At 34.1% G+C, this 26,148-nt stretch overlaps 1 protein-coding gene across 2 annotated transcripts in view; it reads right to left on the minus strand.

The window, feature by feature from the left end:
• LOC128997203 (lachesin-like) overlaps positions 1 to 26,148 on the minus strand; it is a 255,507-nt gene that overhangs the window by 2,966 nt on the left and 226,393 nt on the right. For both annotated transcript variants that reach the window (XM_054422806.1, XM_054422807.1), the window contains exons 2-5: positions 10,761 to 10,867; positions 3,434 to 3,641; positions 1,763 to 1,924; positions 776 to 904 (exon numbers count right to left, since the gene is read on the minus strand). In XM_054422806.1, the coding sequence (XP_054278781.1) occupies positions 776 to 904; positions 1,763 to 1,924; positions 3,434 to 3,641; positions 10,761 to 10,867 (606 nt within the window). The remainder of the gene's footprint in view (positions 1 to 775; positions 905 to 1,762; positions 1,925 to 3,433; positions 3,642 to 10,760; positions 10,868 to 26,148) is intronic.

The following is a 26,148-nucleotide window of genomic DNA, read 5'->3' on the forward strand; positions in this document are numbered from 1 at the left end:
ATACTTTAAAATACTAATGGGTTATTTCTCCTCATCTGAAATACATGACACTTTAATATCCAAAATGTTCTTAAGATTGCAGCTAATTCTGGGTTTGCAATTGTGAAGTGGTGTTTTGCCACATAGCTGACACAACAGGAAATAGATGCAATTCACACTCGGGCCTCCAGTATGATTAATACAGTAGACCATTGAATATTCATAAAAAATAAACATTTATTTAAGCCTCTAAATTATATACTACAAGAATCCAGTAGATAAACACTACTACAAATTGGGCTCGTTGGATTATCAGTTTTACTATTGGAAAAGCTATTGTAGTTTCCATGGGTTGGTTTTTATTATGAATAGGTTAACAAAAATGGTAAAATTACGTATCCAAAGATTTGACATTCAGTTTTAGATTCTTATTTTTTTACTAGATCACTTGCAAATCTTAAGTGGCTAGCAAATATATTATTCTCGTAATTTTACATATTTCAATTTTGCCCTCTATTGTCCTAAAAAATTTTATAAATAATGTGTTATACTTTACTAGGCATCATAATACGTTAATATTGTGTTTTAATTTGTTTATTCTTGATTTCGTGTCTAATTTTTTTTTTATTTTGTATATTGATGTTTGCCTATTTGCACCTTACGCTGTTTTTTGTTTGATGATATCGATTATAAGTATAATGAGCTCTATCAAGAAGACTAATTGTCAATTATGTCCAGAATTATATAAATAAAACCAAGCCATAGAGACAAATAAAAGATACTCCTTACTACTTACACTCAACATCTACTATAATTCTCTTGCTGACAGACGGTGGTACTCCGTTAGTAGCAATACACAAGTAGGCTCCCATCTCTGTCCGGGAAATTCTCGTCAAGTTCAAATAGTCTCCGTCGAATACATTCACTAGAACATAAAAAAAAACATATATTGTATTATTGAACCAATTTAATGGAATTATTTATGGATCTAAGACCTTTCATGAGTCTCGTTACCGTACCGAAACTAATCACATTCTTGAACGTCAATTATTTTCTACTTCATTACATGATTAAAATATTATTTGTTACGGAAAAAATCTGAAAAAATTGTTCGCATATGCGTATCATTGCACGTACATGTTTGTATGATTGTTTAACAAGCGAACCAGACTTCAATTATATCATTATTGTTATTAAATCCTACATGTGGGCAGTTTATAATAAAATATAAAGGCATTTGCACTTAAAACGATTTGATTCTTATTAAAGATGTTTATGTATTGACTGATACAAGCAGCTCAAGAAAGGTTTAGTTTTTCAAAGACCTTCCTACGCTATATATCAATATGTATAGTCGATAACCAGGTTTTCAGTTTTTCCAAATTAATATGCTTTCATTCCATTTCATATTTTAATTCTTTCTCCGAATACGTATGGAAATTTGCTCACATACGGTATTGATATAAGCTTTAATGCAGTAGGTGTTTATATTAACGTATGTCGTCTTTATACTTTTTTTATTGAAAAAAAAAATTATATCATTTTATTTCTGCAAATCAATGAAAAGTAACTGAAATTCAAATACAAAAAATTTTTGAAAATGCCTAAATTTAGTTACATATTTTACCTATTGATACTTTTGACATTTGTATTGTTATATTTAAAGGTCAATTATAATTGAAGATAATACCATTGAAATTTATTCCGGAGAAGGATATGTATCACTGAAACTCTTTACTATAAATAATTTGTTTTCTATTATGACCTTACTATTTACATGTACCTTTTTTCCTACGGTCTATGATCATGCTGCTCCCATCCTCTCTTCTCCACATTATCTTCGGTGCTGGGAAGCCCTTGGCCCTACAGGTTAGACTGATGTTCTGATTCTCCCTCACTGCTACTGATGACGCAGTACTGTGCTCGTCAATGATGTTCGGGGGGACTGAAAGGTAAAAATAAATACCCCTGAGTTAAAGGACAAGCTGGTTGTGGGAAATGTTAGAAAATATCAATGTTGTATGGTTTGAAATCAGTAGGGTACCACATAACAATTTATTAAGTTATTGTGTAAGAATTATTTTTTACTGATTAATAGCCGTTTTTTTTTTTTTTTTTTTGTTCTGAATTATCATTGGAGTTGGGTATTCAATTGTTGTATATAACAATGTATAACAGCATAATCGTTCATGGGAAATTTAAAAGCATATAAAATGAATAAAATAACAGTTCTCTTTTTAAAAAAATCAGTAACTAATATAACCACTTTATATTCAAAACCCGATCCAGAACGTGCATTCTAGTAACAACTGCTTGAATGCTGTGAGAACTTTTTTTTGTAATAATGTCTCTTCAATTTACAACCAGGACCCTACTAAAAGTTTTGGCTTGAAGGTACATTTATCGATGGTGTAACGTTATAACTTTACAAGTATTAAGAGTTGTCTCAGTATCTTCTTTATATTATATGATAATTAATAGTTTTTTTTTTGTTTGGTATGAGTTTTAAGGCACTTAAGGTGTCATAAAGAAAGATATCTTTACGTGAACATTGTGTAAACTACTACTAATACGTTTGTTTGTCCAGCTTATTTTAACCAGGTTCAAAGTTATTGTACAGTTTAGTAAATATACAGGGTGAACACAAAAGAAGTGAACAACTTAAATAAAAGATTACAGGAAAGTTATACTACCTAGGAGAAAGTGTAATACTTCATTAGAAAGCTAAGATTCTCAAGTTTTTTCCCATATAGGTATTACAAGTGCACAATATGGGATCCTCGGCTTATATTACACACATCTATTCTAAAACTAAATTCTGCCCAAACTTTTTCAAGAATGGCCTCATTGATACTTTGTACTGCAGTAGTATTGCGATTTCGGAGCTCCATAAGGTTCAATGGCAAAGGAGGAACAAAAACTTTGTCTTTCACATTCCCCACAAAAAAAGTCACAAGTGGACATGGGTGGCGGACTGAGTTCTCTCTAATTCTAACACACAAAAAGACTTTTCTGAGAGCGTATTGACCATTTTTAAACAAATCAATAAATAACATCTTTTGACACATGTTTGTATTGTTGACAGCAATCAGCTGTTTGAGACAAAACTTAAGGTGTTTTCCGACTTACTGGTATCAACCGCAGCGATGTCAGAGCCGTAGTTTTCGATAAATTGATGTTCAAAGTTGTTCACTTCTTTTATGTTCACCCTGTATTTTACCCTGGTTTAGCATAAGTAGCCATTATGGTAAAGTAGATTTGGTAAGTCATTAATAGAAACTTTCAGTTGCACTTAGCACGGTCTTAATTTTTCCGTAGGATTCACATTTTGGTTCGTATGCAGTAAATAGAAGAGCCAAGTTCTTTCAATTTGCATCATTCGGTCTCTACGATTTCTATAAGACGCTTTAGTAAAAAGAATCCTTGTAGCGTTTTTTATTCAAACTATACTTACCAACAACCTGCAAGAACCCAACTTGGCTGATCATAGGATTAGTGTTGACTTGACACATGTAGAAGCCTCTGTCTTCTTGCTGAACGCCGCTGACGTGAAGTAACCAAGTCTTCTGGTTGTCATGAGATACACTGAACCTGGGTACCCTGGATATGACGTGTCTGTGGATGGTGAGGATCATCTGACGATCGATGTGAATCCAGGCAACCTGTCAGAAGATACAAATATCACTTTTTATAGCCCATTACTTTCACACTGTAAAACTTTTATCTGTATGGTTTACTAACAGCTTTTTTCTCCGTCTTTAATGCATTTTTGTATATAGGAACAAGTTAAATCTGTAATTATCCATAGATAGTAATGACAATAATATTCTATACATGTACCGTTGAATTAAACAATGGTATAGTCCGAGTGACCAAGCGAATGGCATCCGAATGTGTGACAAATGCCCCAACGGACTAAGCTAATCTTCTTGTATCTATAATCACGATGATATACATGATTATTCTGCGGGAAGCATTTTTAACAAAAAGTCTTTTTTAATTCTCTAATTTATAGCCCCGATTTTAATATATTAAAATATAGTTTATCTTTTAAGGATGAAATTTTTAATTTTTCGTATAGTTACAAAATAGAAATAAATTACATTTCCGTTATACAATTCCACATACAAAAGAATTACAAGGTTACTCGGTGCATTATAAATCTTTCAATTATAACATCGCAATAAGTATGTGTGGGTTACGCCATATCTGATATATCATGAAGAACATTTAACCCTAGAAGGACATAATTTCTCAAAGTAGTAAAAAAATACGTTTACCGCTTCATTATTGTTAGAAATTTGTTGAATATAATTTAAAGGCTAACGAATTCCAACTACTCAAATTAAGTTAAACGTTCTAATTCTTAAACGTAAAATGTACTAAATTGAAAACTGAATAAGAAGCTGAAAATTAGGTGAAAGCAGTAATGCAGTCTGCAATTTACTTAGCAGTAGCTTTTAAAAGGCTTTTACGTTTTGACAGAGTACCTACCTCCATTTATTTCCTTAATGCCATTTAATAAATATTCCGCATGTTATCTAATTTAAAATGTTTATAATAATTTTATTAAATAGTTTTTGGTTGCAATTCAAGGTATAATTTTAGTACACTCTTATGTATTTTATTTATTAAATCTGTATATGTAATTTGCATGAGCAGCTTTTTTTTATTTATAATGACTAACTATGTGGGCTGTATCTAGTCAACGCACGCTGTGGCTTCCCTTTAATCTCACTTTAACTGGTGCATGGTGGGGGTAGATATATTCGGAACCAAAACTTGGGCCGGTCAAACTAATGTAATCCACTTGCTTAACCTATGCGGAATAGAAGAAAGTCTCTGGACGGTAAAATATAAAATATAATACAGATAGAGCTAAAAAGCTTAGCACAAAGTTAGTGGGCATCAAAATCGAGTACCACATAACAAGTGATAACCATATCCTGAAGATGTATGGTTTAGTAGATACTTTATACTGTAGCCTTAAGACGTTAAGTCCAAAAAAATCTGACGTAATGTATGGAGCAAAAAAAAATATTAATCTCAATTTTGTTATAAACGAGATCTCTTGTACTGATTTAATTAGCCGTTAACAAATAAACTACATTTATCTTTTTGATTTAAAACATAGTCTTTCAATTAGTTTGATAAATACAAATTATTTATACTGGGAATTTAAAAATAGTGATAGTTTTATCACTATATGTGATGTTCTTGTTCTTGATCTCAATTTTTACATGTCGTTAGTTTTTTACATATGAATTAAAACTAACGTTTCATTGCTATGACACAATAAGTATATCCGATACACACGTGTTTACATATTTACATGAATGGAAATATTAATTGTACCGTAATTGGATTTTTGCAGGACGAACGGTATTTACAAAGTACTTCTATCATTTAAAAGCTACTCAGGAGAGCCCATCTGTTTCCATTAGTTGGAGTGCTCGCTGCTCGTTTTACTTGAACACTACAAATTGATTACAATTTAAAGCTTTCTTTGTTTAGAAGTCTGTCCGAGGTTTAGTTATATTATTGTAATTGTTGAAATCGTCTTTAACACTACTTGACCATTTATTGTTGGATGAATCTATTCAAAATAGATTACTACCTATTAACGTAGCATTTATTTTTAACTTGGTGTTTTTTTTTTTTAGTAGAGTAACTATATGAATACTAATGAAAAGAGGAAATCAACTGTCTATACATTGTAATAATGCCATGTAAAAAAAATACCTTTAAATACACATGAACACAGTAACATACAAAAATACTGAATAAAAAACACGATAAAACATTAAGGTAATTTAAAATTTACTATAATTTTTATACAGGGTGTGGCTAAAAACGATCTATTTTGTGTAGCACACTGTTAAGAAAAAGGTCGTCTGAGAGTGGTGGGGTTAGGCTCGGCGGAGAGCCTACACCGATTATTATCTTTAGTCATAGAACAGTGGTCACCTGAGCATCGCTCGTTTGTTATCGAGGCGAATTTAAAAAGTAATGATTCAGTCATTGCAACTCAAAGGCAGTTCGGTGCATTTTTTTAAATTTGGGCGACGTCGATTCCGTCAAGTGGCACAATCATGTGGTGGGCAATCAACTTTAGAACAATGGCTCCTGAGTTTAAAAAGAAGCTGATAAGCAGTCCAAAGTCAGATCGGACGTCAACTAACATTCGATAAAGTCAGTGCTGCTGTGGAAAACAGTCCTCGTAGGCCAGCTCGAATACAAACCTCCCCTTAGAACATGTCTGACAACTCGGTTACACTAATTTTGAGGTTCGATCTTAATCCTTATCCCTACAGATTAATGTGTATTATTCTGTTCAGTTTTGTTGATTATCCATACAGATAATCGCACTGGAACCCCTCCATGTCGACCTAATTCAAACAATGCATGGAAATGAAGCTGAGTTGCAATGACTGAATCATTTCTTTTTGAAAAAAACTCGATAACAAATACGTGTTGCTCAGGTTGCTCAGGTGACCACAGATAATGGCATTGAATAAGCTCACCAACGAGCCTACCTCCATCACCCTAAGACGACCTGTCGATGAACAAATAGATCTGGTTTTTGTGGGGATGCGGAATACGATCCTTCGGAAAACTACCCCCCCAGGTGAAACATGACGTCACAAAATCTGCTAACTAACCAATATGGAAGCCGTGTCCACGACTGGAATACTAACCCCCCTAGACAAATCATGCTATGTAATTTTAATTTTAATTCGAGTAATGCCGTTGGATAATAGAATAGGCATGTGGTGAATATAAAACCGATTTTAGGAACGTTACAGCAAGTTTGGTTGGTTAGGTTAGGTGGGTGGCCGTGACTGGATAACTGCCCCCCCCCCCCCCCCCCCGATCTCTGACGTCAATATGACGTAGGAACCTGCTTGGGGGTAGTTGTCCGGAGGGCAGTCTTCCGGTGACCCGTTTTTTTGCCAAACCCTGTATTATTTAAAATATGTTTAAAGATGTAGTACAGTTTATATATTTATTTAATGTACATGATTTTTTTATTAGCTATATACAAATCTGTACATCTATTGAAAAAAATAATAAGAAAAATATAAAGGTTGGATTTTTGAATTGTTAAAAAATACTTATATAAGATCTCAGAACATTTTTTCGTTCACAATTAAACTTTATTTTTTCTACCAAAAGGAATTTATTTTCATTCTTTAAAATCAAATGAACATTGGTATTATTTTTTGTGACCTTATAACAAATCTTTTTCAAAACCCCATTGAAATATATTTACAGTTTAAGTGTATAATTACTTGATTCAAAATATAAACAATGTATAAAGTAGAACAAGTAGCATACTGACTGAACCTAATAAAGCTCAATCCACTCAAATGCTTAAATATTTAGCAATCCAGAAGATTGGTGTGTCAAACGTCAAATTACTTAAACAATCTTGATTGCATAAATCATTGTCAGAGGAGATGTTGATATCTACCAACTGGCATTTTGAATCCTGTAGACATCTTTTATTATATGCTTAGCCATTTAAGTGAGTAAAATGATATTTAAATTCTTAAATATACAAAATCTGAAATGCTATCAAATCTCATTTTTCAAAACTCCACAAATGTGACAAATGTTTCGTTTTTTGACTTCCTAAGGAAACTCTTAGGTATTATTTTTTATTGTAACCCATGTATTAAACAAAAAGTATCCATACTTTAAGTAATACCTAATTTGAGTAGTACGATTTGTTTTACAAACTGATTACATATCAACTTACATAAGATACGTTTATTTTTTTTTCTTTTAAAATCCTAAAACATTTTAACTAGTAACGTCCCTTAAAAATACATATTCATAGAATCATATTTTAAAATATTCCATTAAAAATTCTATAAAACATTGTGTAATTGATATTTACACAAATTTCTAAAGACATATCTTTTGCCGAACTATTTTTACAACAAAAAATATCAACCTTTATTTCATATTAGAAGAGTTTATTAAACCAAGTTCCAATATTAAACAATGATTATGGATGTATTTTAAATGAAACAATCGTCTGCCTCACTAATGCCCCCACACACGCTGCTTTGCCACTAATGTCTGTCGTTATGTTGTTTTATGGCTTTCCAATATACATACTCATTACTGATGTCAGACGCAATACTTTGTCATCGCCCCATACAAGCCTCATTTTTCATGCAGTATTTAATTTCAATTCGGGATACAGCCATGCTTGGACACTTCTGCATGTAGTTGTAAATTGTAGTTAATTATTTATGGTTAAGTATATAAACATAGGTTAAGTTAAGGATTCCTTTTAAGTACTAATGTTTTTCAGGTGTCTATTATCTATCAACTTGTATTGGAAAACGTTGTATACGTAATTTATGTTTATTTACATTTCGTGTGTTTTACGCCTATAACATTTGTTTACGTTTTAAAAGGGAAGGTCCAAACCCTGGTCGTGGTGTTACTAGTCTAACATCGACCTGTTCAAGGATTATCCACTTTTTTATAACTAATAATTATTAGGTTCAATGAGAACTTAAGGTTTGTTTTTTTAAGGCCCTAATACAGTATGTTCTGTAAGGAGTTAACAGCTACGTATGAAGTTAGTAAATTTGTCAAATTGGAAAAAATATAACTACAAAGAAGCAAACGACAACAATTTACTTATGCCCCATAAGAATAACATGGAAAATTTAAGTATACAGTTGTTTGGAGTTTTCACTCTAACCATTAAGGGTACATCAATGCTCCAATCATTTGTTATTTTTTATCATGTATTTTTTAAGCTTAAGAAAATGGTTTGGAAATAAATTTCTACATTATATGTTTTAAGCGGCGGAAATCTAACGGAAAATTGATTATAATGCTATGAAAATCCATTTCTATAAGCCGACCATCCTTTCATTGAAACTCATTCGAATAAACGTAGGTCATTAAGCCTTCGTCATTACTGACCTGTACGATTAAAAGGAAAAAATCATTTGAAGACGCAATATTATTAAATATTGCGTCTGTATATTTAATTAGTAATAAATTGCAATGTTAATATGCAATTATATGCAATCACGTAAATATGGTAGATTTCAATTATGTAAATATGTTAAATTGCTATTTATAATAAATGCAAACTTAAACGTTTGTCACTAAAACATTGTATTTTCCCTTACAAGATTATTTCCATGGTAATTCTCTCGAGTCACATGACGTTAGAGATTGGCAAAGACATAACTGATGGCCTAATAAAGTCTCGAGCGCAGTAGTAATTCATCAACTTGACGTACTTGACGTTATACAATTTATGAAATATATTATTATTGTATGGGAGAAATAAATATCAAATAATAAAGAGGTTTTTTTATTGAAGAAAAATTATAACCTAACGAAATTCTAATTTAAAACACAGATATAGGCTAAAATAGGTCAGTTTTAGTTTCTACCAAAACTATTCAATAAGTAGATTTATTCATCTACCTTAGTACTACCATAGATAAAACATACTCCCATAGTAGATTTATAATCCTTATGGATCAACTGCCTTCAATTTTAATGTTGGTTCCGTCTGGTAGGGGCCGTTTGATTACAAATTGGTTATTGTTATTTCAGTCATTTAAAATCTTGTTTGACCAAATTAAATAATCTAATCATAAACAATAATTAGTCCCCTAGTTATATAACCAAACAGTAAAGTAAAATCATTAAATCAGCCCTAAAATAATAGAAACAAAATTTCGTCTAAACTAGCGATCAGTGTCACCGGACATGAACTAGACACGAAAAACGATCCTCAAAATTTACAAAGGGATGAGAAGACTACTTGTGTTGGTTATTCTATAGTACTACGACTATATTTAAGGATGACTGATCCTTAAAGGATTTTACAAGTATCTCCTTTGTATGAAGCAATCCATAAATATTAGTTTCGTAACTCTGGAAAATCAAAGAAAAATATTTAGAGCACATCTTTGGTACGATACTTGATATTGTCACCACGCATTATGAACTGCAATGTTTAAACTTTAACAAATCAAAACTAATTTAAACTGAAGGTAAAAACAAAGTTATATGCAAATATAAACTCCTCTGGTGTCTGGTTGTTTATTAAAATTCGTTGCACACCATGGTAAAAAAAATTAAAATTTAGCCATAGTTTGAGATATAAATAACTATAATAACAGTTTCACTGCTTCTTAAATTAAGGTCTGCATAAAATAACTTAAAACGGTATTTTTTTATTTGTATTAGTTTTCATAATGTTTACTTTATATTTTTCTGATCTGATTTAGCATTTCTTAGCTTTGATTATGAATGAAACTAGACATTCCAATCCCAAGATAATATTCGAGTCAGTTCTTGTAAATAAATATATTTAATTTGAACCACGGTTATTATGCAATGATTTAAATTGATATTCCCTTCTATTTCTTTCCAATTCACCATATTTTCACCGAACCTAACCAAAAGTAAAACTTATAAGCTATGCATGGCATCTTATATTTCGTATATTTTTCCACAGTAACATAAGCTTAAGAAGAAGAAAGAATTTTGGGCATTTAGCAGTTTATGAGTGGCTCACTGAACTTTGTTTTTGAATGAAAGTGTTACTGGTGTGTAAGGATGAAATGTCTACGTTTTCTTGCCTGCGCATTTATGCGTTATAGAGACAAAATATTTATCTTTACTTTAAAAGAAGCAATTTGATTTGTCGTTGGTATAAATATCTATAATCTCTATCCAACATGTGTCTAGTGTCAAATATATAATAAAAAATAATGTATCCGACTCACCTTGTAAGTCCCAAGGTTCTCCACAACGCACGGTAAAGAAGCATCTCTACCCAAAGCCACTGTCACATTCGGTATAGGTTCAACGAAACGTGGCTCATCCGTCAATGCTGAAACAAAATTTAACATTAAGTATCTTATAAATATATCGTTTCAGAATAATACCTATTATACGTTTCTGACTTTATAATTGTTGATAATGTAAGTTAGATTGAAATTGAAGCTGTTTAAAGGCTGTATTTATGCCAATCAGATAATTTGGATTAAAAACAAGGAAAAATAGATCACTTGAGAAACAAAAAAGAATCCCGATTCTAGTTACATTATTTTATAAGAAGAAAGGTCTGCTTGAACTGCAAAATTTAGTTTTAGAACAAAATAAGCTAATACGTGTTATTGCAGAACCTTCCGTATTCCTTTTTATATCCATATTAATAAATAACTTTAAAAAATCTATTACAAATTTTGTACGTATTTAAATTATGTTTACTAAAAAGGGTTAAGCTTTGAACCTTATTTAAAAGAGATGACACAATTATGATACACTTTTCCTCGCAAAAACAAATAATAGAATACATTCTGAGTCCTCTACTGGGGTCCCTTACGAAATATAAATAAGTAAGCTATTACCATTTTGTAAAATCTTAACTTATACACTTTAACTATAGTTAACGTGTTGGCTTGTCCTGTGTTGGTCCTCTTGCTATTTCCCAAAAATCCATAACTATATAAATACTAAAAAAGACCAAAGCTACCCTTCCTATCTACTTTTCCAAAGTTGTTCAGTCATCACATCAGGAAACTAATCTTAAAAACAATAATATCGTTTCCGAAAATTTACAAAAGCTAAATTTTCTCCAACTCGCTACATACATATGACACCAGATCCAGAGAACACATAAGAATCTTCGTTCCTAAATTTAACAATAAAGCGCAGCTTCCTACTTCTTACTATTTAGCCAACATTGTATGTACTAATCTCCCCATACAGATTAGACAATGGTAGGGAGATAGTGTCACGGTTTTCAGCAGAAATAAGATCGGGCGTTGGATTCTAGGACTGTGTGATGACTGCCGAAGAGCTCATCAGATCCCAGTACAGGACATAAGAAAGTCGATAACAATTTCAAAATTAAATTAGACTAATCAATTAAAAATTACTTCAGTACTGGAGGGTCATTCAAGGATTCTTAGTTTTTTTTATATTTATTTGTTTCTTCTTTTCTATGTAATATTAGTTTTCCGTAGGCTATTTAGATCTGTTCAACTTATTATATAGTAATTGTTCATGATCATTTTAGTTTTTATTTACCAACGTTAAGGCAAACAAAAATATATATATTTTTTTTTTATTTGTTGTGTTATTTTGTCCGTGAAGTGGTTAGCGACAAAGAAGACTCTGACCAAACGCAGATGAACAGTCTTTGTAGGGATTTTTTCCTTTGTACATTTATTACTAAGCCATGATTGTAATCTCTGAATTGTAATAAAAAATAGAATATTCTTATACCCTATATTAACCTGAAGCTATTCGATCTTGATTAATTTCAATAATACTTACTTTGTCTCAATAGCTTACATTTATTGAACCTTGGTGTACCCTTGAGTTAACCACGAAATGAACCATAAAATATACTCTTCGCCACAAAAAACACAGCACTGCTCTAACCTTATTTTGTTTTTATCAGAGACGTTTAAAATTGAATTATGTAGTTAAAAGTGTCAGGGCTTTGTCCTAAATCGAAGCCTCATCTGAGCAAAGGTACGTGTTAGAGCTAAAAGCTTCGCCTTAACTAAGTGCTGAAGCAATTATCTTTGAAAGCTAATCAAGTTACTTTACCTACAGTTCACAGGAAGAACTAAGAGTAAAAGGTAAAAAATAGATGGCCTACTTTTGTAGTATTTTTAATTTTAATGTACACCACACGAGAGACTTTGATTGTTTTTTTTTCTAAATATATACAGAAAAATACTTAAAATATAGTACTCAAGAAAAAGTATTTCCAGTAATTACTACAAAATTGTATATGAATAATGAATTTTAAACAACTTCACATAATCGCATTAATATAGTTATCAATATTTAAAATCATATTTTCCGCATTGTTATCAAAGTGTGGTGATTTGGTTACAGATTTTTTTTTCATATTTACCACTTTATAATGCATAAACAAAACAGAAAAACTTTGTTAAAAATTTACAATTAAGTATTAACACTTCCTCATTAACGAATTGTTGTATAGTTTTGTTTGTTCATCACACAAATTGAAAATAAAACCAACTTTCTTTCCTAAGTAATGTGTAAAGTTATTAGGTAAACAACTATAAATTGAACAGATTTTTTATTATGATCCCCATGGATTCTTAAGAAAGGCAATACAAATATTGAAAGTAATCTCTTGCCCACATTCAGGAAATAACAATTTACATTGTTAAACTTTACGAATCAGAAAAACACTTGATTTAACTTTGACAAATTTTGTTTTTACTTGTTTTTACTTTTTTACCAAATAAGCTGTCCAAACTACGTTTCAGTGTAACTTAATTGTTTAAACTATAATTGCATACAAATAACATAGAAAAAGAAAAGAAAATGGATAGCCTCCTTACTGGGCATCTTGGGTTACTAAATCTCCAAAATGTATAAGATAGCATTATTTAGTAATGGAAGTTAGTTGAAACATCATACCTCAAGCTTGAGTTATTATTCTAAAGTAAGGTTCATTTGCAAAGTCTGTTCACACGGGATCTTCGTTGGGCGGGGAACACTTCAGCATTAAGTCACGAAGGGAACATTTGCTTTTAGGTGAGCTGTTAAGAAAAGTAAAATCTTTCCCACTAGCTGACGTATTACTTGATCAACCCAAAAAATATTTCTATTAGTAGGATATATTAGTGAAATATTCACAAATCTATCTTCAATCAATAATTAAGAATTTTGGAAATTTTTATTTTCCCTAAACTCTAAATCATTACTTTGTTAAACAAAATATTTTATAATGCATCATTTTTCCATCTCTGTTTTTCAGATACGTATGGGCATCCAAAAAGAAAATGTATAACATAGAGTGTTATTATTAATTTATTCTATAGAAAAATGACATTCACTATCTCAATCATTGATTCAATTGTCAACTAACGTATTCAGAATAATCAATGAGTAAATTGTTTGTAGCTTGTAAAGTAATGTAAAGTATATTCATGGTGAAATTAAGGATTTGTCATCTATAAAACATACAATTCTTTAATAGAATGGGCCAGCTTAATTTAAAACCTGCTGTTATAGTTAGCTTTACTCGTTGGGCACGATGGAGAAATATTATTCAAAAACGCATTTTGCTTTCGTCATCGCAAATGTTGAGGTTACTGCAACGACAAGGGAGAAATCTAAGTAGTAATAATATTAATGAATTTTCAGTTAATCTTACAAAAGTGACCAGATATTTTTACTCGTTTTAATGTACCATGTTTAAATCAACGTTTTTAAGGCATTGAAACCCATTTGAACATTCTGTGACCATTGGATATAATACACTAATAAAATCAAATATTTCACTAAAGGTTATTGAAAAATGAGATCAGCATTTTCAAATAATCTAGTGAATGGGAACGTCTCCTTTAATGTTTGAAACTGAAGATGGAATAGGACATTACTAGATTAAATGTTTGGGCCAAGCTGTCAAATTAGATTGTGGCTTTCCTTTAGCCACAAAATGTTAGCAGCGAGTTCCTAGGAGATATATAATTTATTTAACGTTATGGATAGATTTTCCAATAGTTTACTTTACTACATGCACGAAACAGTATACGATTATCAAAACTTTTATTCATGTACAACATAAGGAAATAGTGAAATCGGTGTTAACTTTTATCAATATATAATTTCTTTGCTATTCAAAGTTTCGTTATTATTAGTTTTTTTGTCATTAATACTAAAATTTGAATAACCATACAGACAAACTTGCAAAGATCGTTGAATTTTAATTGAGGATGAGATTATACAATCATATAAGATTATACAGGGTGGCCCGAAAAAATTACTCAGCATTTCACGGAAATTAATCCTTATATATAATACGTGAAGGCGACTTCTAAGAAACACTACTCCTCCGTTAATAATGGACGGATGTTTACAAACGATGAGTCAAATTTGTGTATTTTTGGTGTAGACGCCCTTTCACTAATTCCTTTAAAGAAGTACTGGGGCTTTGCCCCACATGCCATCAAAATCCCAATATATTTCTTATGAAGAAAAGATTTAGTTTTCTTAAAACACACAAATTATTTTTATTAATTGATTACATACTAAAAAAGCTGTTCATAGTAAAAACATGATACACACAAGAGAGAGCGTTAGTTTTCAGAGTGAGTTCGTTTTCAGTTCGATAACTGGAGTGGAGTGATTGATTACATTATCTTTGAGTTGACTTTTTTAAGTCATCGGAAATTATGACTGTTATTCGTTTTGAAATAACGCCTGTAATACTTTGCAATTGATCGAATTCGAGCAATAGGTGCACCAGTGATTATTTATTAGCTGTACAAACTTACTCTTAAAACTAAGTGCTGTACATGTTTACACGATTGTTGATCAGATTCCATTCGTCTTTGTATGATTTCAACCATTCCTGAATATTGTTTTAGAGTGAAGTCCATTAAAACATAAGTTAAGTTAAAGCAGCAGTTTGGGTGAGTAATTTTTCGAGCCACTCTGTATTACTATACTATAACAATGAATTTGAAAGTTATGAAAATGTAAAACCAAGTTTCAGCTGTTAAAGCTAGAACGGATTTAGGCAAATGACAAAGCCTCATCTGAAAGAAAAATATAATTTCATACGTTAAAACTATGAGCGTATTCTAAATTCAATAGCACTATTGCTGACCCCTACTTGGTCTGGTAATTTTAAATATTGCATTTTCATACAAAAATTTTGATTAACTCAAAACACCAATTTCCATAACATTGAACCAAATAAATTTACATTAAAGAGTAGAAAAGATCCATTAAGACCTCGAGAAATTTCAAATGAATGTTATATTTCCAAAGAAGCAAATACTCGAAATTGTGAGCATAAAAACACAAACAAACTTAATATAGCTAAAAGCTCAAGAGTATTCAATGTTGTGTTAATCAAAACATGTTCACCGCTAAAAGTCAACCAATTCAATCTGTTGACAGAAGACGCCATCTGATACCACATATATTCTCCGTGCGTTCTCTTCCTGAAGTGAAATCATAGTTTATTTGGAAAATTCTGAGTAGCATTCGTCATAATGCAACTATTTTTTCTCGAAACACTGTTTATTAGTTAGTTTCTTATTTTTCATAAAGTTGTAAGACGGTTCGATGGTGTTCTGAAAGGAAAATCCATAATACCATCTGGTAAATCAATAAATAATTTATTTCTTCGGAATTATTTTTTGTGTATTTAGCAATACAAATGTTAAGGGTGAGCCGATACGAAAAAATAGCTAATTTTCCTGATGAATATTAGTGTCCGAGACGTGAACCACTGACATCATTACGTTTAATTCTCAGCCCGACACGCTCTTGACTGAGCCCAGCACTCACACAATAATAAGTGAATAAAAAATAATCTGATTTTCGCCCTAACGCTACCACCAAATTACTCCATTGTAAAAACAATAATATAACACAACACTATTACAATTGCAAACATTAAATGTCTATCTATACAAAATCCTAACTATGAGAATAGTATTCACGATTGTTTTGCAAAAAAAGATATATTTATACATTCTTTACGCTGGTTTAAGTAGAATGTTTTTGGTATATTGTGGCAAATATAGCATCAGTAAGCTGACACATAGGCTATTTTTCCCATTAGCTTGTCAACAACCTTTATCATGGGTGAGTGTAACTCTGATATTTTATCGCGAAAATTACAAAGGTTGTAATAACTTTTGAGCCGTAAGTTTTACAGCAATTTACTAATTCACTAACTTGTTTAGTATTAAGGACCATAACAACGTCCTCAATACTATGTCATCACGATGTTATAGACTACTAATTTTAATCAAAACCAGATTTTTCTTAAAATCTTTTTTGTTTGTTTTATGGGGTTTTGTAAGAAAATAACATGGTTACAATCAATTTTGAACAGTAATTTTAAAGCAATTTATGTTATATCATATTAGAGGTACGGCGAATTTTAAAATACCAAATATTTTTAATATGCGGTAATACTAATATAAAAATGTTCTCTAGTTTAATTCTTTTTAAATAAGTTTTAACGAGTAGTATTATATTTAAATACAATATTTTTGTACCATAAACCTTGATGCAACCTTGATATACGTGATTGCATTGAATTCACACAGATTGAGAGTGAAGTTTGGGCCCAAGCTGTCAGATTAGATTGAGTTATTCCTTTGGTCACAAAAGAGTTTGTGTCAAGCTTTATACTAAACCCAATAAATTACTGGCTATGCAATTGTTTTAAACTGTAAATGTGGCGTTTGATATAAATACATAATAACTCTTTTACTTAAAACAAAGTATCCATTAGTCATACAAATAAATATAATTACGTAAATTATGACGATATCTACGTAGTTTTAGCCATAATATGTATATTAACACATTAGAACCCACTTGTAATGTAAGTATTCATTTTGTACTTATGATTTTTTTTGTAAAAAATGCATGGTATATTGCGGTACACAAGATGCTCTAAGTTATTATCTACATCCTAGAGTAGTGCTAGTTAAAAGCAAATACACCAGGAGTTTTAAGTGTGTGAGGTCTAATTACAGAGTTTTTTTTTCTTCTTCGTGATACATATAACGTTTTCACGAACAAAAAGTAGTCTCCATGCTTGTGAATAATACGAAAAAATCTGGGAACCTTCTGCAGAAGAACTTAAAAGTTATACAATTTTAAAATCGAGTCTTAAAATCGTTAAAAAGTTAAAAATTTTGAAGGGGAAGTTTACACTATCTGCTATGCAGTGGTAACGAGCTCGATTTCATAAATATTTAGCAGGGCTTTTCTTTGACCTCAGTAAGGCATTCGACCCTGTCGATCGCAGGTTGCTACAGAGAATGAGCGAGGTGGGAATACGTTGTATGTCCTCAAATTGGATCTCGAGCTACCTTGAAGAGAAAAAAATAACTGTTTTTGGATATCCGTCCAGTAGATGAGACAGGACTTCCATTTGCATGTCCTCTATAGTGAGGGGAGTGCCCAAAGGTTCTAGTAGTAGGGAAACGCCGGTTCTGGATCAACCCCGACAGACCAGGGATTCTCATCTGTTTACTCTTCCACTCATCGAAAAGCCGTTTATGGACCAGCTCCCCAACAGACCAGAGATTTGCCCATTTTCAAGCTCGGCTGGTAGTAGTATATATATGTGCGTCCTACTTCGGGATCCAATATGGGCTCTTATGGGAATAGCTCCCCACACCCTGGCTGTCGTTAGCGAAGAGGCTAGTCCTTTTCATGCCCTCGGTTGCTTCTTCCAGTATTATAAGAGAACGTGTATTGAAAAAGCACTGCTGCTTCTCATCCCTTTTTTGTGTATGCTCAGACTCTATATAGGACAACACTCGTCCGTGAAAATGGATGATGTGTATTTGGAAGCGTGCCAGTCCATGGACAGCAATACTTCGTTTTCCAACGCCTCTTCAGAAAACGCAGTTTTCACTGCGACCCCAGAAAGCGTGGTTTTCACCGCGACCCCAGAAAGTATGGTTATCACAGTGTCACCTCTGCCTGTTGATTCGGATGACGACGTGAGATCGTTTGAGCTCACCGACGAGGAAGCCGGTTCCGACCTTTTCCCTATTGTCGGTTCTAGCCTACCCGTTGACACTAAGGTGCAGTGTCCAATCTGTGGTGTACGTGTATCGAAGCCCTACTTAGGAAGACACAAGAAAACCAAGAAATGCTCTAACGCCGCAAGCGCACAAGAGACAAGAGCTGATATGGTGGTTGTTCATGCTACTCCTCAAGAGAAGAGTTCACGTTACAGTGTGAAGGTAGCTTGTGACCGATGTGGAGATAGTGTGTCTGTTGCAAATCTTAAACGACATCAAAAGTCAAAGAAATGTCTAGCTGCAACACAAGCTGGTGAGCCGGCTTTGGTACCTGACGTTGTCACAGAACCCCGACGCCTATCTAAGATTGAGTGTGATACTTGTGGTAAGCTTGTTACTACTTCGAACTTGGCCCGACATCAGAAATCAAAACGATGCCGCCCACCTGTGGATGTTCGCGAAAGCACTACCCCAAAAATGAAGACATGTTTGCTATGTGGAGTGTCTATGCTACCGGTTCAATGGAAGCATCATACACTGTCAGATCGTCATATTAGCATGCTGAGACAAACTCAAAATATGGCAGGTGTGAGTTCCAGAAATGTTGTATCGATTGCTCCACCTATAAACAATCAACATGCTGTACCTTCCACGAGTGGTGAACCCGTGAAACAATATGTGTATCCTCGAGTTGGTTCAACCGATGTGGAGGTTTGTAGGATTTGTATCAAACCTGTAAAAGTGTCAGAATGGTCTCAACATTCCAAACACCATCTTCGTCCTGAAAAACCTCAAAAGTCTAGTTTGGATATTAGGCGGTTGGTCAAGAGATATCCGAAGGTTAAAAGGAGTGTTAATGTTCCACATCCGATTATGAACAATGTTGATCTGAATGCTATGGTGAGAAAACCTACTAGACCGCAGAGACCTGACAAATTCCTTCGTATGACCCCTCAGAGCCCACTCCCATCGACATCAGCTGATGTTCCAAATGTTGTGGAGGAAATTACACATCAAAATCTCATTGATGCATTGGATGACATTCTAAAATACACTGATTTTGTGACAGACGAACAGTTTGCAGAAGCTATTGAGGATTTTGATTTTGGAATTATTGATGAACCACACTCTGTTGTGAAGAAACCCCGAAGACCTTCTCTTAAGCTCATTATTCCTTCTCCTTTAGAGCTGAATATACCAAACAGTCCTGTTTATCGATCTCCACTCCATATTCCTGACAGCCCATCCTATAATCCACTATCACCATTTACCTTTGGGAGCAATCCTCCTGGACTAACCCTTGGGGAAATGTCTGAAGGTTCGATTGATTTGGTTGCTCCCCCACCATCTCCAATTAGCCCACTCCCCCCAACACCGGAAGTTGGTGTAGAGCATGATACTAATGGTGATGCTGATCAGGCACCAGAAGATAATTCAGACGCAAGTGATGATGACAGTGGATCATTGGAGGTAAGACAAATTGAGACAGCATTCAAGTCAAGACTTAGAACTTTTGTTATCGACAACAAGACTAATGTCAAGGATCCAACTTTGTTTTTGAACATGTGCACAGATTTGGTTGAAGAAAAAATTGAAGAAATGGTCGTGGAAAGCAATATAAAAGTCGACTTTGTCTTTCATGCTGAATTTCAGAGAGTAGCTCAAGACAAGAAAATAAAACAACTAATGAATTTCAAGACTACTAATAAAATTGTGTATCCAACAACAGACATCTCTGAATATTACAATGATGCAAAGGTAAAGATACTTGCAGAGATTGAAGACTTCCAAGCAACTGGCTCTAATTGGACTTTGATGAAGGTCATTGATTTGGAAATCAGAGTAAATAAATACACACCTCTTAAGGGCTCTAGTTACATGAAACTTCCGAAGAAGATAGAATCCAAGAAAGCAGTGATAAACATTAATAATAATGATCAGAAATGTTTCCTGTGGTCTATCCTTGCAGCTTTACACCCCGCGAAGGATAATGTTAATAGAGTGAGTATGTATAGAGATTATGAACATGAACTTGATGATGTTTTCAAAGACATTGAGTTTCCCATGAAATTAGATGACATTACAAAGTTCGAAAAACGTGCCAATATCTCTGTCAATGTTTACACTCTCCACGGAATCGAAAATTCAGTTGTTCCTCTCAGAATCACTAACGAGGAGATGGAAAGACACGTAGACCTGCTCTACTTGAAGTCTGCAGACACAAACCATTATTGTTACATAAAGAATCTATCTAGACTTGTACAATCACAGATATCAAAACATGATCATATGTTATGGTTGTGTAAACGTTGTCTGTTACACTTTGGATCAAAAGAAGGTTTGGACAGACATAGAGAGGATTGCAGCAGACATGAAAGTATAAAAATAAATCTTCCAGAAGAAGGGACGGTCATCAAGTTTAATGATTTCAACAAGTCAATGCGAGTCCCGTTCGTGGTGTATGCAGACTTTGAATGTCTTCTTGAGTCCAACAGAACCATCAAAACTGAACAAACACAAAGCTACCAAAAACACTTGGCTATGAGTTTTGCATATTACATCGTTTCCAAAGATGGAGACTATAAACCTCCTGTCACATACTTTGGTGCAGATGCTGGAAGGGTCTTTGTGGAACAACTTGAGATGGAGTCTGAAAAAATAAGACATTTGTATTCTAGTGAGGCTATCAAACCTATGGATTTAACGGTAGATGACCAGTGTATTATATCAAACTCAACAACATGCCATATTTGTGAAAAACCTTTAGAAGATGATAGGGTCCTTGATCATGACCATTTGACAGGACAATTCAGAGGAGTTGCACACAACAAATGCAACATTCTGTACAGGAAACCCAAGTTCATTCCTGTCTTCATTCACAACCTCTCGGGCTATGACACACATTTGTTTATTAAAATGCTAGGTATGAATGATGAGGAAATAGAGGTGATCCCAAACAATGAAGAACGTTACATATCATACACAGTTAAAATGCAGAACATGATTGAACTGAGGTTTTTGGATTCGTTCAAGTTTATGTCCAGTAGCCTTGATGCACTCACCAAAAATCTTCAGAAAGATCAGTTTACACACACTGCTAAATACTTCAATGAATCTGAGTTGAACCTGGTTTTGAGAAAAGGTATTTACCCATATGATTACATGGACAGTGAGGACAAATATGAGCTAACTCATTTACCTAAACAGGAAGAATTCTACAACATACTCACTAAAACAGATGTTGACCCTAAAGATTATGAACATGCTAAAAGAGTGTGGGATTCATTTAAAATGGAGGATATGAAAGAGTACACATTGATGTATAATAAATCAGATGTCCTCCTACTAGCTGATGTTATGGAGAACTTCCGAAATGTGTGTATGTCAACGTACAAACTAGATCCTGCATGGTTTTTCACAACACCTGGTCTTGCTTGGAGTGCTATGCTAAAAACGACAAACGTTGAACTGGAACTTATTTCAGATTACGATATGCTACTTATGATTGAGAAGGGAATTAGAGGTGGTGTATCGCAAAGTTCTAATCGCCATGCTAAAGCCAATAATCCCTACATGAAGGATTACGATTCGAGCAAACCAACTGAGTATCTGGTATACTTAGATGCGAATAACCTATATAATGGGCAATGGTTCAACACATGCCGTACGGAGATTTCAAATGGTGTGATACAAACATCGATGTCACCGAAATCCCTGACGATGCCGATACGGGGTATATACTTGAAGTGGATTTGGAATATCCTAAAGATGCCCACGACTTGCATTCCGATCTTCCTCTTGAACCAGAGCAGAGAGTACCACCAGGAGGAAAAGAGGTTAAACTGTTGACAACACTTTATGACAAAGAGAAGTACGTGGTTCACTATAGGAATCTCAAGCTGTACCTCAAGCTTGGATTGAAACTGAAGAAGATCCATAGAGTCATTTCCTTTAAGCAATCAAACTGGATAGCTACTTATATTGACCTGAATACAAAACTGAGAACTCAGGCAAAGAACGATTTCGAAAAGGAGTTTTACAAACTGATGAATAATGGTGTGTTTGGGAAGACAATGGAGAACATACGTAACAGAGTGGATGTGCGATTGGCGACAAAGGAAAAACAAATTGTCAAATGGATTGCTCAACCTACATTCAAGGATCGTACAATATTTGCTGAAAATCTCTCTGCTGTGCACATGAAAAGGACAAAACTCCTGTTTAATAAACCTATATATGTTGGTATGAGTGTATTAGATGTTCCAAAGACTCTAATATACGATTTTCACTATAATGTGATTAAATCAAAGTACGGTGACAAAGCACGATTGCAGTATACAGACACTGATTCCTTGAAATATGCCATTGCCACCTCTGATTTTTACCAGGATATGAAAACCATGATAGATTACTTTGATACAAGTGACTACCCTGAGAACAATCCGTATGGGATGCCTAGAGTCAACAAAAAGGTTCTTGGTAAAATGAAAGATGAACTGAGTGGGAGGATTATGCGAGAACAGATTGCTCTAAGATCTAAGATGTATGCTCATGAAGTCGAGGATGGTAGTGTATGCAAAAAGTCAAAAGGAGTCAAAAAGTCAGTCACCGAGAAGGAAATAACATTTGACGACTACAAAAAATGCTTGTTTGAAGGTTTGGAAACCACTAAAACCATAAATATGATTAGAAGTTTCAGTCACGACCTCTACACCATAGCACTTAATAAAGTAGTGTTGTCAAACCAAGATGATAAACGATACATTTTAGATGATGGAATTCATTCCCTCCCCTGGGGTCACTATTCAATAAACCATTAACTTAGAAATTACTCTTTTGTAATTCCTTTTCATAAAACGAACCCAGGATCTCTTCTCCGTTACCATCGATGATTCTGTATGTTACCGGTGCTGTAGACTGAATGTGAGAAATTGTGAAAATCTCTGTTCGCCAGTTTCGAGTGTACTTGTTGGCAAACGTATCTTTCTTTGCTACTATTCTCACTCGATCGCCAATTCTCAGTTTAGGTCGTGGACGTTTCACTGATCGAAATTGATCGAGGTACAAGCTACGAATTTCTGGCTCGACTTTCACAGTCACATCGACCGGTCTCATGCGAATGGTGGAGTGTACACTTGTGTTGTACTTACTCAACAGGCCCTGTAGTATGTCTATCCAACGGAATGACCCCCTAGCTTCAAAATGCACTTTCATTCGTTCATTGAGTGTGCGATTGAACCTTTCAACTATGGAGCTCTTTTCTTCATTCTCCGTATGATACATCTTTATACCATGTTTGGCAAGAAGACATTTAAAATCCTTGTTGACGAATTCTCTACCCTTATCAGTGTGTAATAGGTTAGGTGCTTTGTGACCATTGCCCTTAGCTCTTCGTATGATGGCTTCAAACGCGTTTGTCACTTCGACACCGCTCTTCCTGAGTAATGGTTCGGACCATGCATACTTGGAAAATGTATCAATCACATTTAGCATATATTTATATCCATCGTTTTCCCGGAAGAACTTGTCCATTATAACCAAGTCAGCAGCCCACAGGTCGTCTATGTAGAGAGTGACGATTTTACGTTTTGGAAACTTTTTTGTTACTGGTCGATGAAGCTCTTGTGCCTCTTCAAATTTGACATCAGTGATTCCTGATACAGGCGCTTTTGTGAACGTGCTCTTCTCGCGTAAGCATTTAACACATCGGCCTCTTAACCGCCACTTGTTGTTAACCGTCTTAATACGTTCCACATCGGTCGAAGTGGTTTTCCTTTTACACTTGGCACAATAAAATACGTATACCATTTCGAGCTTATAATAAGAGTACTTATAGTGATATAAGCACAACATGAGTGAATTGCACAGGCACACCATTCGTCTTTCTGAAGGGCAGAAACGTAAGCTTCGTATCGCCTATAAGAAACGGAGGAGTGCTATAATTGGACTGACAAGTGACGACATAGGTCGTAGTGGAACGGACCATATCCTGTTAGACAGTGTCCAGCATAAGGCTATTGAGAAAGCTAGACGAAACCAAACAGGCATTCGGCTGAACCTCAGCTACGACCAGCTATTGAAAAATAAACAGGGAGGCCTGCTGAAAGAAGTATTGGAATTTGTGGAGGGTGCCGTTCCTGGTGGAAAACGTTTCATCTCACCTGTTGTCAGAAGACACCTAGCACCGATGCTGAAGGAAAGGTTTATTCCATGGTTGAAGCATTTGATTGACAATGAGTTGGACACGATAATAGACAAGGATCCTAAGGGTGCTGGTTTGAAAAGATGCATCAACAGGAAATTGGATGCTTTACTATTACAAAAAAACGCATAAGCCCCTTAACGCTTGGTGACCTCGAACGATGGGCCAAAGTGTTGGGATTGAAAGGATTTCGAGGTGTCTTCATGCGTGAAGTTTTGCCAGAATCCCCATGGGAAATGGAATGTGGTATTTTGAATCTCGGTGACTTGGACTCGAATGGTACACACTGGACCTGTTATATCAAAATGCATAATGGTAAAAAGCTGTATTTCGATTCATTTGGCAACGCTCCACCACCAATTGAACTTGTGAAGTATTTAGGCGAGCGTGATTTGCTTTATAATGATATGCGAGTACAGGAGTTTGAAGACCCTCCTATTTGCGGTCATCTCTGCCTTGAAGTTCTGAAGCGATGTTCAAACGATGATACAAATTGGAACTCGATCATAAACACTTTAAGAGATGAGAAATACTCGTGGCAATCTTGGTGGAGCAAATTATAAGTGTACCATGCCACTATTAAAACTTAGAGGTACAAGCTCTCGCGTCACTCTCCACTTGGAACACCCAATCCATCTGGAGGAAAACGTGAAGCATCGTATGGCACTTGTTGCGTTTTTTACAGACAACAATATTTACAACGTCCGTGATGAAGCGAATATTTTCTTCTGGGATAGTGACATCCATGCAATACCGAATCCTCTCACTTTCACAAGAGGTTACTTACTGGACGATTGAGTCTATGGAAGTTACTGCAAAGGACTACATAAAATCCTTGAATCTGAACATTGATCCTACTAAATTTAGACTGAGTAAAAATGGTGATTTTCTTTCTGTGTACTCACCATTGAAGTTCTATATGGATCAAGCATGCTGCAAGTTGTTTGGTTTTGATCCTCCAACAAAAGAAAAACAGAAGAGAGCCGACAGTAGCTCATACTATGTTGAGAATCAAACAGTGACAGGAAAAAGACCTCCAAAGTTGAGGGCAGTAGATACTATTGAGATACACTGCAATATAGTGCATAACAGTCTCGTCAACCATGACACACATGATCACAAACATGCGGAAACTGAACTGCTATACACGTTCTTCCCTCAAGTTCCACATGGGTATAAGATATCTGAACAACCGAAGGAAAGGTTATATGTTGATTTGAAACCAGGGTTGAGGACAATTCACTGCATAACAATCAACATACTTGATCAAAATAACAACCCGATACTCAATAGTAATGTTGAAAACCTGGTGTACTTGGACTTGGTATCATTATAAGAGCATCATGATGTCTATATTTAAATTCGATCGGTTCGGAGAAGAACTGGCTGACAGCAGTGCTAACCAAA

The sequence above is a fragment of the Macrosteles quadrilineatus genome, unplaced genomic scaffold (assembly GCF_028750875.1).
Source record: "Macrosteles quadrilineatus isolate MER2022 unplaced genomic scaffold, UCM_ALF_1.0 Scaffold_6__1_contigs__length_79288215, whole genome shotgun sequence".
Classification (NCBI taxonomy): domain Eukaryota; kingdom Metazoa; phylum Arthropoda; class Insecta; order Hemiptera; family Cicadellidae; genus Macrosteles; species Macrosteles quadrilineatus.